We start from the raw sequence: 17,410 nt of genomic DNA, 5'->3' as shown, positions 1-17,410 counted from the left end.
TTGAAAGCACAACATTATAAGATGGTCTTTAATCTTTATTATACCCCCGCTAAGCTGTATCAATGGGGAAAAAGGGATACAGATAGATGTCCAAGATGCAGCCAAGGTCCTGCAGATCTAATGCATATGTTTTACGCCTGCCAGAATCTTAAACCCGTTTTAATAGAAATTGAGAAGTTTTTATCGGGGCTGCTAGAGTGTCAAATTCCTCTATCCCCAACCACTGTTTTGATTGGCAGGGATGGAAATCATAGAGTTGGACCGGAAGCCGAAGCTTTTATTTTTCTGTCCGTCGCTGTTTTTAGAATTTTAATCGCGGCGGCCTGGAAAGATCCGGTAGCTCCTACATTTCGGATGTGGCTTTCGAGATTGCTTGGGACACATAACATCGAAGATTGTCTATATAATTTTAAGGGTAAAAAGAAGAAAGACTATGGTAAAAAGATTTGGGCTCCCCTTAGTAACTGGAGGAAAATAACTGGCTGATAGATCTTAAAGGGTCCCTGCATTGTCTGGTATTTAATCTGGCAAGGTAAGCTATTTGAACTTTGATAACCATTGGAAGCTGTATAAAACTACCTATATTTGTATACTTGTTTTAATCCTTATGTCTAAACTGTAATCTTCTCTTTGGCTGATATTTGTAAATTTGTATGTCTGTTTTATTGAAAGTCTGATCCATCTCAATAAAAAAAAAAAAAAAAAAAAAAAAAAAAAAAGGACTTATGGGGAGTCTCAAAGGTATTGCCAATTAGGGAAACAATTGTACAGTTTGGAGAAAGAGATCTGGCACTGGGGACCTGGTTAGCAGGAATCCGGTGCACTTCCAGTCAGTATCACATCAAATACGTGGCTAAAAGGGGGGGGGGGTTGGTGAACATGTCAAAAAGGGGCACTTTCCTACACTCATGTGGTGAGAAAAAACAGCAGTGACTTATTGTGCCACTCTTTTAATTTTGTGATCAAGCTGTACAGGCACAAGGTGCCAACGCCTGGGGTAGACTAAGCATCTTGAACTTATGAATGGGGAGGATCTTGTTTAAATCATGTAGATTTCGTACTGAGTGGAGATAAACCTCTGTGTTTTAGCAAGTAGTAGTAGAAATGGTAGTGCTGTCTATGTTGGGGAAGATGGGATGGGATGCGATCGATGGCATCTAAAGGGAGCAGTCTCTTGATTTTTGCCAAAGATTCTTTGAGCCCTACTGGATGAAATGATGGGCTCAATTGGTCATGCCTGCTGACAACATCAACATTCTGAAGGGGTTTCTGCTTGTACTGTGAACTCACAGAATTGGTGGTGTTGGCTGGAGGGTTTGGGAAGAAGAATGGCCCTTAAACTAAAAGACACAAACCATTGAACAGCTGGAAGGATAAATAAATGGTCCGAATTGCTTTAATGCAACTCTCAGATATGGCCAGGAGTGTGCTATTTTTCTGTTGCTCAGCACTTTGAAATAACTTCTTTCTGTCAATGGACAAACAAGCGGGAAGTGCACAACTTTGTTTTGGGTCTACTGATTTAGGTACAAACACCTCAACTACTCCTGCCAAAATGTGAAAAGATTAGTGTTCATGGGCCTTGCAGCAGCGTCTATGAGGCCTTATGACAACAGCAACTTTGCTCAGCAAACATTCGGCAAGGTTAATCATAAATATAAAACTCTCTCGAACATTCTTGGGCTTCGGAGTACAAAGCAGCCAAGTTCATGCCAAATGTGAAGATAGTAGCCACCATGAGATTAGTATTCACCTATTTAGGCAAGAGACCAGAAGACTTCTTATGTAGTCTTAGAGAGAATTGGCCTCTATATCTATGTGGGATGGTAATGCTTTTTCGTTCATGAAGCCTTTCGGCCACACCACAGACTGCGCTGGAAAAGTTACAGAGACATCGTCAGACTTGAAAGAGTTATCCTGGTTGTTTAGGGACTTTAAAATTATATGTTTTGCATACAGGTTCTTTTTAAAACTTCTGTGTTTGTGGACTTAGGGTTGTGTGGGGAGTAAAACAAGCCAAAATAGCACAGTTGAAATCATTCTCATGTTGAATCTTTGAATTCATCCTTCATGTTAGGGACTCTAACAATAGATTGCCAGCTCCATCACTGCCATGTACCCAGTTTTCATTTTTTTGTAGTAACTTGCCATCTCACACATTTTTTTCAATATGTGTGTAGGATTGGTAAGTGACCTTGTTCACTCTGCTATTCAAAGTATTCTTCTATTCAGATGACACTTTCCTTTTGCTCAGAGTGTAGCAGCTGTCTTCTAGTTCCATCTGTAAACTGGGAGAATGCCATCGATGGTTGGATGGCTGCTACATATTTGAAGATGGCATAGGAGGAGATGGAAATCTTGATTATTGGTGGACACCAGGCCTCAAGCCCAGACAAAAGATCAGGATCGAACATGCACAGGGGGCCTCCAAAGGCCTTGAAAAATCATAAAAATGTTATTAGACCTGCAGGTCTAGTGACTTAAATAATCTACTAATTACAATGCTCCTGACCTGATAACTAGTTTCAAATGATTTGATCCAGCGCAAATATTTTAATTCACTGAGCCGCCATTTTCGTCTTTATCACATATGAGAGAACCTTCACATGAATGAGTTCAGCATGTCTGATGTACAAAAAACTGTTTTGTTTTATTTAATAGACTAAACGTTTGCTCCATATATAATGCAAATCTAGCCACATAGGATACACATGACCGCTGACCAGTGTTCCCTCTAACGTGCGCGCATGTGCACGCGCGCACTCTAACTTCCCCGAGCGCGCAATCTGAATTGTAAAGCGCGCACACTTCACAATTCACGCAAGAGAGCGTTTTGCAGCTGCTTTAAATAACATGAGGTGCATTGTAAAACGGTCACTTGCGTGTTGGTATAGCACAGGAAGAAGCAGAGGCAATATAGTGTGGAGAAGGAGTTTAATGTGGAAGAAGCATTGGGGGCGGGGCCCGGGGGGGAAGGCTGTAGAGGGTCACAACTCACAAGCAGGGCGGGCCGTAATGGATTGACTGCGACTGCGCCCTGGGCTGGACGAAACGTTGATGTTTGTTGTGGGGCAAGGATCATTTCAGTGTGCCGGTTTGAGGAAGATGGGAGGAGGGCAGGGGGTTGATGGGGTGTTAAGAATGACTCTGAACTACATTAAGGGCTGGTCTCAAGCTGCGCACATGCCACTTGTTTCATAAGTTTTGCTGAACTTGACGGTGGCTACAGGGATATAGAGGCAGCAGTGGCCTCTCTGATTAATGTATTTTTCACTGCCAAGCATCAATTGGCATTTTTGGAAGGCCTGGTAATAATGTGCTCTGTGCATTGTTTCTGTTTATGACGGGACAGCTGATGTTTGTGGATAAAGATCAGCCTGATAGTTCTTAGTATATCAGTGCACAGGCCTCTTTTACAAGCTGAGACCTGAAATGCTTGCCATTAATCATGCAGCAAACATCACCGAAAATAAGATAAAGCCTCTTCAAAATAAAAATAAGCGCATTTGTTTAACACGCTGAAGCTTTGGCATTAATATGTCACATTAGTAGATCAGTGCACAACACTGATTAAAAGTACGTTTTTTAAAAATAGAACCAGTCTTTCCCTTCCCCTGTCGCAATGCCATTTGTGAACAGAGGAAAGACGTTGTCATGTGCACCCTATATGTGGCCCATATTCTTGTATAGAGAGCAACTACATTATAGTCTAGTGGATATGGCCAAACAGCTAAGGTGGCCAACCTCGAATCTGGGGAACCGGGTTCGAGTCTCTGCAGTGACGCTGAACATCCTGTGATTCTGGGTGAATCACCTAATCTCCCTCTGCCTAACAAAAATGAATGAGTCAGTCTGTAACAAAATAGGTGCTCATGTAAAGCGCTCTGATACCTTTGGGTCGAGTTTGCACTATATAAAATTCTGCCCCCAAAAATCTAACAATATATTAGTATGCCTCTTATGCTGAGCTCATCTATTTAAACCATGGCATTTTCCTGAAATAAACTATTTGCCTAAGGCCACACAATTTGGTTATGTGAGAAAGCTGGGATCAATCCCAGGTTTTCTAGTTTCATTTTGTACAAATCAGCCACTAATGGATGTTTGAACTGTGAAATACGGCAGTAATCAGCATTTAGTGGGCCCCTCTGGCCCTGTGCCCCGGTGTCATTGCACCTGCTGTACCAATGGACGCTACACATCTGCACAACACTAATTGCAGCATTTTCTTTTAGAGGCACCAGCTCATTGTTTCCGTGTAGTGGACATGCACTGATGTCCGTACCAGGGAAGTAGCTACCATTGGTGCGGCAGGTGCAGTGGCACCAGGGACCATTAAACCATGTAAAGTTCTGTATTTTCCTATCCCAACAAGAGTCAGAAGGGCCATTTCTCTTCCTTGCTCCAGAGCCCATGGCGTCATTTCTATTCTTCTGGCTACCTGGTCCTTTCAAAATATGCATAAACTTTAGCTACATGCCACTGCTAGCAAAGATGGAGTACTGTATTTTTAGACAGGATATAAAATAAATAAAACCAAAACAGAAATTATATTATGCAATTGTAGTGTAAATACTCTGCTATCTGAATTTAGACAGACATATAATACCCGCCCAAAGAGATATCTAGGAATTTTTATATCAGAAAAAGTAGAAGATCTCTATTCACTAAATCATATTCCATTACTGAAAAAGGTAAGCTCTCAGTTAACACAATGGAATCAGCTCCCATTATCAATAATGGGGCGGGTTGCGTTAATTCGAATGTCTATTCTTCCACTTTTTAATTTTCTTTTTAGTGCAGCTCCTTGTGAAATACAGACTTCCTTTTTTAAGCAGATAGATAGTATGTTCTCTTCTTTTCTATGGGCAAATAAGGCACCAAGATTGGCACTTAGCACTTTAAATTGTTCGGACGCAGAAGGAGGATTATCTCTTCCGAATATTAGACTATTATTATGCGACATTTGCACAGAAGCGCTTAGAGACCTGCAGGTGATAATGCGCTTATAAATAAAAATTAACATAACATAACATCACAGTTTTAGGTTTTTCTTCTTAGACACTCAAGAAGCAGATAATTTTTTATGAAAAAGATTTTAAGGGAACATAATATCATTGATCCCTCAAGAGTGACCAAGTACCCTAAGAAAGGACGCTATAAGACCTTACAATGGCTACTTAAACAAAAAGCCCAGCTTCTGGCATATTATGATATTTTAAGAATTAATAATTCAACCAGACTTGCGAACATATATACAGGAGAAGTGGGTATTTTCGATAGAAATATATTGAGATTGTGGAAATAAACCGGGTATGATAAGATTCAAGATTTTATTAGGGGGAATTATTGGAAAACATGGAAAGAGATCGAGATAGGGCTTCATCATTCTAATATAATTTTAAAATGGTCTTTCATTAGATTAAATTCTATACTGGAAAAGTTAGATATAGAAAAACTGCTCTATAAATCCAGCATTAGCGAAGCCCTTAACGGCCCTATACAATGGAAGGTCAGTATCTGGATTAAAATTTTTGATCAGAACAAATCTCCTCTGTTATATGAAAAGATTAGGGATAGATGGAGGAAAAGGGAAGGCATACAGATTAGTAAACCAACCTGGAATAAAATAAATAAATGTAATTCGATTATATTCCGAGGAGCGAATTTTAAACATATGCAATGTTATTCGAAATGGCTGATTTATAGAACACGCTCTTTCCGCCATAATATATACCCGCAAATAGAAGATAAATGTTTTCGTTGTGCAGAGAAAGGCACCTGGACACATATCATGTGAAAATGCCCAAACATCCAGAATCTGTGGGAGGAGATTGAGAAATACCTCAGATGTACAATAGACCCACAAATCTTACTTAATGAATCTATCGCAATTTTTGGCTGCTCTTCGGCCATCTCCTCGCATGACGAAAGTTTATTCATTGCAGCTTTAATAGCAAGACCTTTAATTCTGCAACTCTGGAAAACAGATAAAGTACCTACTTTCAATGCATGGAGAGCAACATTGTCTAAAATACAAGGGATGGAGAAGAAATATGCATGAAGATCAGGAGCAGTAAGAAAATATGAGAAGTATTGGAGTGTGTTTGAATCCTAGGTCCTTTGGTAGCTCTCTGCACTTTACTTGAATATGATCTTGATCATAATTTTCAGAATGTCTAGGATTTGTTATTGATGTACGTATTTGTTTCAGCACTTTGCACATTGCACTTTAATGAAAATGATCTTCCTTTTGACCATAGGAACTGTGACTGCACTATAGAGTACCTTTAAATTAGTATTTAAATAGTGTTTTGATAACTTTTGCACTTTAGAGCTATGCCAATTGTTTGGTCCTCAATTTCCTATATGTGTTATATCTATGTCTATGTACTCTCAATAAAAAGATTTTTTTTAAAACAACACATGCTGGGTTTCAAATCAAAAGTATGGAGAGATATCAACAGATATGCACAAAGTGATATGAGTGAAACAACATAAAATAGCTAAATCGTATATTTTCATAGCTAAATTAGGAGCCTGACACATTTTTGTTCATATTTTAATTTAAGTATAATGTGAGTACATGAATGAAGTAAAGGTAGTCGAAAAGGGAAAAATACAGCTGTATCAACTTACGGCAGCCTCATGCCCTCTATCTGACTTCTGCTGTTAAGGTAAACAGTAGATAGACCAAAGGGCCCGGTGGCTGAGACCTGGGCACAGTCAAGTAGGCAGTAAATGAAAGATTCCCTTTAACCCTATTGTGAATGCATGCACTAGCAGAACATGCCTGTAGTGCTGAAATGCCTGTGATCCAACCTTTGCTGTCTCTCGGAAGTTCATCTCCTGGGTACTACTATACTTGAGGGCTCAGATTTAAAGTCCTCCTGTATAAATGTGTATTGGCATGTCAGACAGGTGCAACATAGGATCATCGCCATGCTGTGAAAAATTATAAAGGTAAAGCACCACTGGGCCAAATTTAAAGTAGAACCTAAGATTTACCAACAAACAGAACAGAAGGAAAGAGCTAGAATAACAAAAATGTTAGTTAAATTAAATAATACATAAGGCTGCCGCCTAAGAATATTTACATTCACTGGGACATTGAGCAGTTGCAAATAGGAGGATCCTTAAAAACTGAATTTTGGACTCAGGTAATTAAATTTTTTAGAATTAAATATTTTATTTTTAATGTATAATATGTCTTTATTACATGAAATGCTTTTGACTGTAACATGTTATTATCCTTTTTTTCATTCTGCAAACTTACCTCGTTTTCAAACATATAACAATTCAACACTTTGAAAACACAACTTTACACACTTTGTGGCGTGAGACATAGGTGGCTTAAAAACATAGCCATTTACCTTTCTGTCCAATTGTTAATGGTTTCTTTCTCATTTGCAGTAGTAAACTTGCATTACTAGAACTACACGTTTTGGGCTATGTCACAAAGACTCCAAAAGACTCCTACTGTACCTTACCAGTGGCATAATTGTGTTACATGTTGAGAGATACAGTGCGTCAGGATTCGTATATTTGCTACTCACATGCTTGGAAGAGATGAATGTTAGGAGTAACTTAATTGGGTGATGTTGACAAATCAGTAAGTTGAAAGCATCAATTCAAGATGAAACAAATGCGTTTTACAGAAACAATGTATTTCAGTCTTATACCCTTAAAGGTAAAATACCTCAACTTTCTCACCAGTTGATTTTTCTTTTCAGCGTTGTCTTGTGTGTTGATTATAGATATAACACACACGCTACTATTTATCTCCTACATACTTGATATTGTAATGGTTCTCTCTGCAGATAAAGGTCTACCATACTTATTTCCTCTACATACAAAATCCTTTTATTATGACCCATCTTGGTCTCCTGCCGCTAGGCATTTACTACCACAAACATCACAACACTAACTTTGCAGGACCACACAAACTCTCTATCAACCTCCTCAATCACGCCACTCTATCATGTATGATGAATTTCCAAACAAATGTAAAGAAAGCCAGCAGAGGCATCCCTCTGTCCGTTCTCTTATTAACACCTACATCCTTTGCCCTACAAACTACTCGTCCCATCTCACTCTTTGCGCTCTCCTTTCACTCCCTCCTCCCTGGCTGGAACTGTACCCAATTTCCAGTTGCACTCCTGCCCCATATGATGATGAGCTGTGCCGGCTCCGCGCAGAGTCAAGAGTCTGTTTTTTCTTACTTTTTTGCGACTGAGCCATCCAAAGTTCATACATGTAATTCGGAACTTCTCTTAGTTAATGCATAATCTTTAGACAGAACAAGTCTAAAACAGTGAGAGCTAATCTGTGCTCACCGTTTTCAAATTGTTCTGTTTAAGTACATGCATAATACTGTATGAACTTTAGAGGTCTTAGACACACAAAAAACTAGGCACTCATCTGTTCGCTGTCCCAACGCACCTGATCATAATATGGCCCCTGGTTACAACCTCACCTACTTTAAACCAGTTGTTGCACTCTCCATTCTAAATGTGGAGACAATTATTTTTTAACTGATAGGTTTATTTCTAATACACATCTGTGCCTGTATCCCAGCTTTACCTGTTCCTGATTGGTACGGTTTCCGAAAATGGTAGATCTGGGGCTTTTAATAGCAGTGTTGATAAAGGATATTTACAACATCAATGTGCGCTTCAAACTCCTACGCATTAAAGGTGGATGTTCTGAAAACATTATCCGGTACATGAGAACCAAATGTGTTTACCCTTGCACCTGTATACTTACACAAACTTGTTATTCGGAAAGTAATGTTCAAAACAGACTAAAGGCGGAGGTATAATATGCCACATGTACTGGTGGGAGCACCCCATATAATTAACCACATACATACTCCTCCTTTCACTGCTCATTCCGCCATATACTACTGGGTACCTCCGAATGTCGCTCGACAAGAGTGTCCATACTTAGGCTTCTAAAGAAGGTAGGGTGGATCTGTTGGTATTTCTGTAACAGCCCCATAAAGAGAAAGAGAAAAAATGGTACTTGGTAATGCTCGCTGAGCTGCAAAGATGAAGGATAATATTCCAGGATAGCATGCCAGGACAACTGAACTAATGACGAGAGGCAGATACTGTACTCCTAGGTAGATGAAAAGTTCTCAGTGTTATTTCCACAAGTTTAAGGCCGCTTGATGAAACTGAGAGACTTACTGTGCACTTAGTTTATTGCAAATGATCCGTCCGTTCAAGAATTGGGAAACCTCCACAACCACATCAGTTTCATGGAGAAACGTCCATTCATTAACAATGATTTGTCAATGTCCAGCTCCGGAGCATCCCTCCACAGTTCCACCCGACATGAGCCTGTGTTCTTGTTGATTTTAAGCAATTTTCTGCAAAAGCTTCTAGGCTGTGCAAAAGCAGCATGGTGGCATTGTCCTTCTAAAGACATCATGGAAAACAAAGGGAAAGCCTTCTTTCTGATTTGCGAGTTCATTCCAAATAGCCATCAAACACATCCAGTTCGTTGTCCATCTCATAAAGAACAGAACCAGGGTCTGAGAGTACCCCCAGATCTACCAAGGCCTGATCCATGTCTTCAGGAAGAAATACTATCCCTACATTGAGGACAATGTACTCCATCAGGAAGGCATAATACAGAATCAGAACATTAACAAAGAACAATCCCACGTAAAACATATAGGGCGGCTCATTTAATGCCAAGCCAGTGGAATCCAGGTGTGCATAAACTGCGACGGGCATACAGAGGTGCAGGGTCAGAGCTGAGCAGAACCAGATCCTCTTCAACTTCTAGCAAAGAGAGAGAAGGTTGAAAGGCAATCAGCGTTCATGATATGGTAAGCAACATGCCACATAACAGAACATCACAAAGACATACAAAAGGAATGTTACTTGAATTTACTACACCATTATATTTCTTTTTGGACACGCAGCATGCATAGATAGCAGTCCAACCTGTGAAGCGGGCTTGCCAATGTATACAATGCTGGTGAGTAGGTGTACAGTTTTATTCTTCTGCTAGTTGACTGACGGATGGATCCTAAACATACTATTTTAAACAGTGAATCTTCAATGTTACATTTGAAAGCCTTTTTGAACCATTTCGTAACTAGTTACATAATAGAGCGATTGTAATTGTATTTATATTGCACTTACTACCCCTGAAGAGGAACTGAAGTGCTTTTAAGCAAGCAGCACTCTACTCTGGAACCCAAGATTAGAGGTTACTAGTTAGCAGATTAGTATTTATTTTTCTTTTCTTTCTGTATTAGTTGTGTTAGGTTTGTGCTCTTAATTTTTTGTGTATTTAGTAGAGTGTAGAGTAGGGATAGATTCATGTAAATGGATTTTAGAGGGGAAGTAGTAAGTTTCTTTTGTAAGAAGTGACCGTGTGTGCCAGTAGGATGACATGGCTAACAAAGGAGGGGAACGTTTGAGAAGGATGTTTGGAAAATTATAGTAGTCAGAAAGGTTTGGGATGAGTCAGAGCGAGGAGAGATGGGACAAAGTATGAAAGGATATTTTTTTTGTATAAAAAAAATGTACCTACACATATGCACAAGTCACTTCGTACGGTTGTATTGGCTGGAGAAAAAGCCTCTATATAAATACGGAAGTGTGCACAGAAGCAGTAATATCTAAATTATCCGATGTGCACAGTTATGTTGTGGATAGGTAGGCAACGTTTTCATAAAATTTCTTCGAGTTTTAGCAGCAAGAATGAACTCTTATGTATGCACCAATATGTAAATATAAGCAACAACAGTGATATTGTCTGATACACAGGTCTCTTGTGGTGTAATATGCTTTTTCGCCTTATATGAACGTGTCTGCTTATAACAGGGAGCATAGTTCAATGTACGACTATATTTTTATCTATAAATATAAAAAAAATATCCTTTCAGGCTCAGAGTGTCAAATAAATTATGCAAAATAGGAAGCAGAGAACTGTGAGTAGTTCCCACATTTACGTGGAGAGCAGCTATTATTTAGAGCACCCTGCAACACCAGCAACACTTTGAACCTGCCCACCTCAAATGTCTGTTTTTCTAGCAAAGTTTTTAAGCATAGGATTGGCAAAGTGCCATCCATGCCGAGCTGTAAAATGACAAAATCCTTTTACTACTCCAGGCACAGTAGTACAGCTTTGTATTGGTAAAATACCATCCAAGCCAACCTGAAATGCATAAAAGCACCCCTAGCATGCATTTTGCTCTCATTAGAGCTCTCCAGAGAGGTACAGCTTTGTCCCGACACAAGGGAGCCCCCAATATAAGTCAAAACAATACCCTTTCAGGCTTAAGAGTGTTGAATACATCATGCAAAATAAGAAGCAGATAACTCTGGTTAGTTCCCAAAATTAGGTGGAGAGCAGCTCCTACGTAGTGCACCCTGCAACGTCAGCGAAACTCTGAATCTGCTCACCTTAAATGTCTGTTTTTCTAGCAAAGTTTGTAAAGCATATATATATATATATAAATGATTTCCTAGCAGCAATCACCATAAGGTAGTTACAGTTAGGCCTGCTTTTCCAAAAAAGAGCTTTTTTGTTTGCTAATACCTTTGGTCCCCTTTGATGAATCTTCACAAAACTGTCCCAAAACAAAAGTTCAACCACATCAGCACACAACTTCCTGGAAAGTTTCGGGGCGATCCGTCAAGCAGTGGCGGAAAAAAAAGGGAATCCCAAAACGCAAAATGCCCATACATTTTTCACTGACTTCTTTAGGCAGGGCTACAGCAAAAAGGGTTGAACGGAATTATACCACATTTGGCAGGAAGCTAGATCCTGGTCTGTAGATTGTAATTTGGTGTAAATCTGTTCAGTAGTTTTTGAGAAATTCTGGGACAAAATTATTGTACATCTGGATGGTTGAGTCCGAAAGAGTCTCGAAAGACTCTTGCTGAAGCGCAAATTTAAAAATAGAGTGTTCTGATTGGCCCAGGGAGCCTTATTTTCCTTGGGAGCAAGCACTCTGGTTGCCAGCACATTAGAAAAATGTTGCTGCCAGCAGTTACAGGACTCCGGGACTTAGTCATCTGTCCTAAAATTAAAATAGGATGATAGTATAAGGAGGCAGGGTAGGGATGCACGGACCACCAAGGCCCCATGGAAGGGACAGAGGGGCATCTCCAATTACATCATTGATGACATTCTGGTGACATCATCCAATGAGTGTGTTAGTTTGTTTCACAGTTTACTTAGTTGTGGGTAACTACCATATTACTTTTCTGCCTACTTTTGTACAGCATGTTTCCAGATAAACAGCACAAGTGGGCACAAAACGAATGTGCTCCTAATGCAACTATAAGTCGTACCCTCGGCATGCACTGCCAAGTACCCCACATATTACATCACACAAGACATCTTCGGTGACACCACTGAAAATATCACTGCAACATTTGCAGGGAAATTATTAATGAGAAAACGGTGTATGGTGGTGGTGCGAGTCATAGTTACTTGAGATAACTATAACTGCAGAATTTCAATGGGTTTGTGAGTGTAAAATCTGAAGATATAGATATATATATATATATATATATATATATATATATATATATATATATATATATATCCAAACCCACAAGTTGCCTGTTAAAGAGAGGCCAGAACAGGTAAGTTCTTTTGCCACCATGTATTGCTGAGGGGTACAACGAGGACTAGCTGCCGTGCCTCACAAACTCTAGTGCAGCTGACGCGTTTCGTGTCTCCCACACATCAAAGGGCAACAGACTTCGCAGGGTTAACATCACAGCATTTTCCTGGCATCATGTTTGTACTCTAGACCCCGCCTCAGTGGGCGTGACCACGACTGTTGCCCGATGGTTCTTGTAGTGCCAGCATCTTGCTACAGTGAACAGGCCGTGATTGTTGACCCCAAATGTTCGATTTTAATCCCAAGTGGCTGGTGAAACACAGCTTATGTCCCCGTTGCACATTATCTTCCCTCAGAAACCAGCTCCTGTTCCAAATGCGGCGGCGTTGTCGCAGGGGTGCTACACAACACGGGGGCTTGCTCCGCGGCTCAGGCAAGCCATCGAACATCCAACTCGACAAGTTGCGTGTTAAAGAGAGCCCACAACAGCTAAATTCTTTTGCCACCATTTATTGCGGAGGGGTACAACGAGGACCAGCCGCCGTGCCTCACAAACTCTAGTCCAGCCGACGCGTTTCGTGTCTCCCACACTTCATCAAAGGGCAACGGACTTCGCAGGGCTAACATCACTGCATTTTCCTGGCATAATGTTTGTACTCTAGACCCTGCCTCATTGGGTGTGGCCACGACTGTGGCCCGATGGTTCTCATAGTGCCAGCATCTTGCTACAGTGAGCGGCCGTGATAGTTGACCCCAAATGAACGATTTTAATCCCAAGTGGGTGGTGAAACACAGCTTATGTCCCTGCTGCACATCGTCGTCGTCGCAGGGGTGTTACACAACACTGGGGCTTGCTCCGCACCTCAGGCAAGAGGTCAAACATCCAAACCCACAAGTTGCCTGTTAAAGAGAGCCCACAACAGGTAAGTTCTTTTGCCAAAGACTAGAGTGTGTGAGGCACGGCGGCTGGTCCTCGTTGCACCCCTCAGCACTAAATGGTGGCAAAAGAACTTACCTGTTGTGGGCTCTCTTTAACAGGCAACTTTTGGACAGACAGACAGACACACACACCTAATTTTATTACTGTTTTGTAGCACCGGTTTGCAGTGTCCACACAGTACTTAACAATACACGCAGAGCGTTTGCCTTAAAATGTAAAGCAGTGCAGGGCTGCCATTTAACAACTTGACCAGATACAACACTTTTTAATAAGGACACTTTCTCTGAACTTTGTAGTCTACATGAACTTTTGGTAGGGCACTTGGGGAATATCAGGATAGCGGGTGGTCGAAATGCCACATGCTATCTCGGCGGTCAGGAGACTGCCTGACAAGCAGGCAGCAGTCAAACCTCCCAATTACGATGTAACCGTTGGGCTGGCAGTCGCAAAGTGCTCATTTTCATGGCTGCTTGTGCTGCGTCCCAGGAAAAGGGTTGTAGCACTAGCCGCTATGAACAGGAGCACATCCTGCACATCCATGGACCGTGTGCCCTGCACCATGTGGTGCATGACACACATTGCATGGATTTGAGTGAGGCACTACATGTACACCCATGGCCACTTTTCAGAGGCCCACGACGGACAGGAGCCCTGTTTGGGGCCCCCAAAGTTGATTCAAATGGGGGTGTTACCGCCATGAACAGGCTGTCTGAAAGGAAAATCGTAATCACAACGGCGGTGCATGGTTCAGCACCGCCTCCATTCAGGACAATTCCAACTGCCGCTAAGTTGGGATCTGAGATCCTTTTGGAGGCGGTGGTCTATCCCCTAACAGAATAGGGTTATACCGCCAGCAAGGTAATGCAGCAGTCGGACTGAAGGGCTGTCAGCGGTGGGACCACGACCGACAGCCAACGTCATCGTAATGAGGCTCTTAGCGTTTATGTGTTTTTCTCAAAGAACAATGAGGAAATCAGTGCGTGGTGAAAATCATTTTCTTTTCTTGATGCATGGGCTATACATCATATCATAAAACAGCAAGCTAAGATGTTATAAGTCCCACCAGAATGTGCCCTAAATTATCTTCAGCAAGTAGTTTGGACTTTGTGTAAAGAGAGTGCAGGACGGTTCTTTCGAAGGGTTTCTTACTTGAGATACAGAGAACTACGCCATATCATATTTTCGTATATGTTTTTGTCTGTTTCCAAAATATATTTACATGTTTTGCTAAAGGGTGAATTATTCCACACATACGACATTATCATGATTTTGGCTGTTTTGCTTTTTAATGCAAGAAACGAAAAACATTTCAAGTTAGACGGCTTAATATGTCCTAAGAAATCACCCAGAAATCAATAAAATAGATGTGAATCGAGATTTGATTATTGAAAACGCACTCTAAACGCGTTCATCCGTTTTATATTTTTGTGCTATTTTTAGTAGCACTATGTGGTTTTGGTGACTTTAAAGATTCCCTGAACTCTCGGGAAATTTACGTTTAAAACTATGGTGTCAATTTCACTACAATTCACTGGTAAAAAGCACAAAACGATAAGTGAAGAAATCGCCTTTTTTATTTTATTTATATTTTAAAATCCTTAGTGACCATAAGGATTTATGTTGCGGTAACACCAGCAATGTCATTCAATTTTCTTTCTCTTAATACTCTAATTGTTTTCTCTGCTGCAGACTCTAAAACTGATACAAGCTTTCAGAGTGCAAAACAAATACGTGGCAAAGCATAAGATGTGCTTAAACAGCATGGTGTGAATATTAACTATTTAGTAGCACACTACAAGATCTGCAAATGCAACTGCAAAAGCAGCAGCGCCCAAAAAAAGTGGATAAACTACAAAATCAACCGCAAGGGGAAAGTGAAAGCGTCCAGCTCCGCTCCTCCAAAATCGACAAAACTCTGGGAACCACTCCAAAGGAGTGCTTTAGGGAGTTTGGCGCTCTTAAATAAAGGAAGGAAAGACAGACAAAAAGGTAAAGATTAAGAACAAGATAAATGTGATAGAAAAACGAAAATGTGAGAAAGAAAACAGTAAACTCGTGAGAAGTAAAAAAAAGAAGTGAATACATTTAAACATAAACATAAAAGAAGGAATGTAGGGAGGAAGGAAGGGAAGAAGTAAATATGAAAGAGGAAAGAAAAATTGAAAGGAAGAAAATAGGCAGAGAAGGAAATGAAAGAAGGAAGGAGAAACGGAAAGAAGGGGCGAAGGAATCGAGGAGATAAAGAACAGATATTGGACAATAGATGAAAAGGAAGAAGAATCAAATGGGGGAAGAAAATAGAACTAAGTAAGGAAAGAGTGAAAGAGATGGAAAGGAAAGGAGAACTGAAGCAGAGAAGCAGTAAAGAAAAGAATTACTGAAAAAGCAAAGGAAGAAATGTGAGGAGACAATGAAAGAGGAGAGAACAAGAGAAAGAAAGCAAAGAATGAACATAGGAGAGAAGAAACAAGTTAAACAAGCATTGGCATTGCCAATAGGTCTCGCTTGTGGGACCTTATAAGTATTTAGTTTTGCAGCACAATATCCTTGTTGCACCAAGGATATTGTGCTGCAAAACTAAATACTTATAAGGTCCCACAAGCGAGACCTATTGGCAATGCCAATGCTTGTTTGGCGTTCCCGCTGTCTGAGGTGTAATTGAATCAACCCCAGTGATACCACGCCGCGTAATTTTACAGAATTCTGTGTAAAAAGCGTAATGCAAAACGCCAGCTAGCAAGTGAATTACGTCGGCCTTTTTACATATTTCGCCAGCGCCTTCTTTCGAAGTGTTGTTTTCATATGCACTGTGCAGACTGCAGAGCACTTCATTTCTCCAAAGTGCCCTGAAGCCAGAGGTCACCCGCACCAGGCGCCGTCTGTCTGGGGCTCTGCTGGGCGGGCTCACCGAGACTCGTCAATTAGAGAAAAGCTCGCGCTGAGTTGAGTAACGTAAACATTTCTAGGCTTTCACGACAGCGTGTTGACAATCTTGTCATTTTAACTTAAACTGTGAAGATTTAGATCACAGGATTAAAGTAACAAAGTGAGGAAAATATGTGCCGATGTTTAATTTGTGTAGCACGAGTTAGTGCTCCGAAGTTTTGTAAAGTTGGAGACATCCGGCGGTATCTCGTGAGATCTCAAACTGGCGCGGAGGTCGTGAGTCTGATAACACAAGCAAAAGCAAATGGTGGGGGCCTGAAGGAGGAGGGGGTGCGAGGGATGAGTGAGGATGGGGTAGCAGGGGAGGGAACACGCCCTGGGGGAAGCTGGCTGTGGAGGGGGAGGAGAAATCCAAGGAAGGCTGTGTGCGGGGAGAGAGGGGAGGTGCTGGAGCTGAAAGTATGGCCGATAGGAGGGAGGGAGGCTGATGCGCGTTCGTGTTTGATCACATGATTCACGTGAACGTAAACAAAACGCCAGCGGAAAGCCCTTAGTTTGACGAGGATTTTGGCTACTTGAAGTAACAAAGTGAGGAAAATATGTGCCGAAGTTTAATTTGTGTAGCACGAGTTAGTGCTCCGAAGTTTTGTAAAGTTGGAGACATCCGGCGGTATCTCGTGAGATCTCAAACTGGCGCGGAGGTCGTGAGTCTGATAACACAAGCAAAAGCAAATGGTGGGGGCCTGAAGGAGGAGGGGGTGCAAGGGATGAGTGAGGATGGGGTAGCAGGGGAGGGAACACGGCCTGGGGGAAGCTGGCTGGGGAGGGGGAGGAGAAATCCAAGGAAGGCTGTGTGCGGGGAGAGAGGGGAGGAGAGAGGGGGGGTGCTGGAGCTGAAAGTATGGCCGATAGGAGGGAGGGAGGCTGATGCGCGTTCGTGTTTGATCACGTGATTCACGTGAACGTAAACAAAACGCCAGCGGAAA

General features: G+C 41.3%; 1 protein-coding gene across 3 annotated transcripts in view; it reads right to left on the bottom strand.

Annotated features, from left to right (window-relative positions):
* The window catches only part of DEXI (Dexi homolog), a 95,845-nt gene that overhangs the window by 50,921 nt on the left and 27,514 nt on the right, over window positions 1-17,410 (bottom strand). The window contains exon 2 of one of the 3 annotated variants that reach the window (XR_013601638.1): window positions 9,192-9,791. Coding sequence is in view for 2 of the 3 variants with exons in the window: in XM_078663157.1 (XP_078519283.1) it covers window positions 9,474-9,743 (270 nt within the window). In the remaining variant the exon portion in view is untranslated. Of the gene's footprint in view, window positions 1-7,169; window positions 9,792-17,410 lie in introns of those variants that run through there. The other 2 variants (XM_078663157.1, XM_078663158.1) reach the window with 2 other exon arrangements.

Source organism: Lissotriton helveticus, chromosome 10 (assembly GCF_964261635.1).
Source record: "Lissotriton helveticus chromosome 10, aLisHel1.1, whole genome shotgun sequence".
In the NCBI taxonomy this organism is placed as follows: Eukaryota; Metazoa; Chordata; class Amphibia; order Caudata; family Salamandridae; genus Lissotriton; species Lissotriton helveticus.
This window is presented reverse-complemented; position numbering and strand designations above follow the sequence as displayed.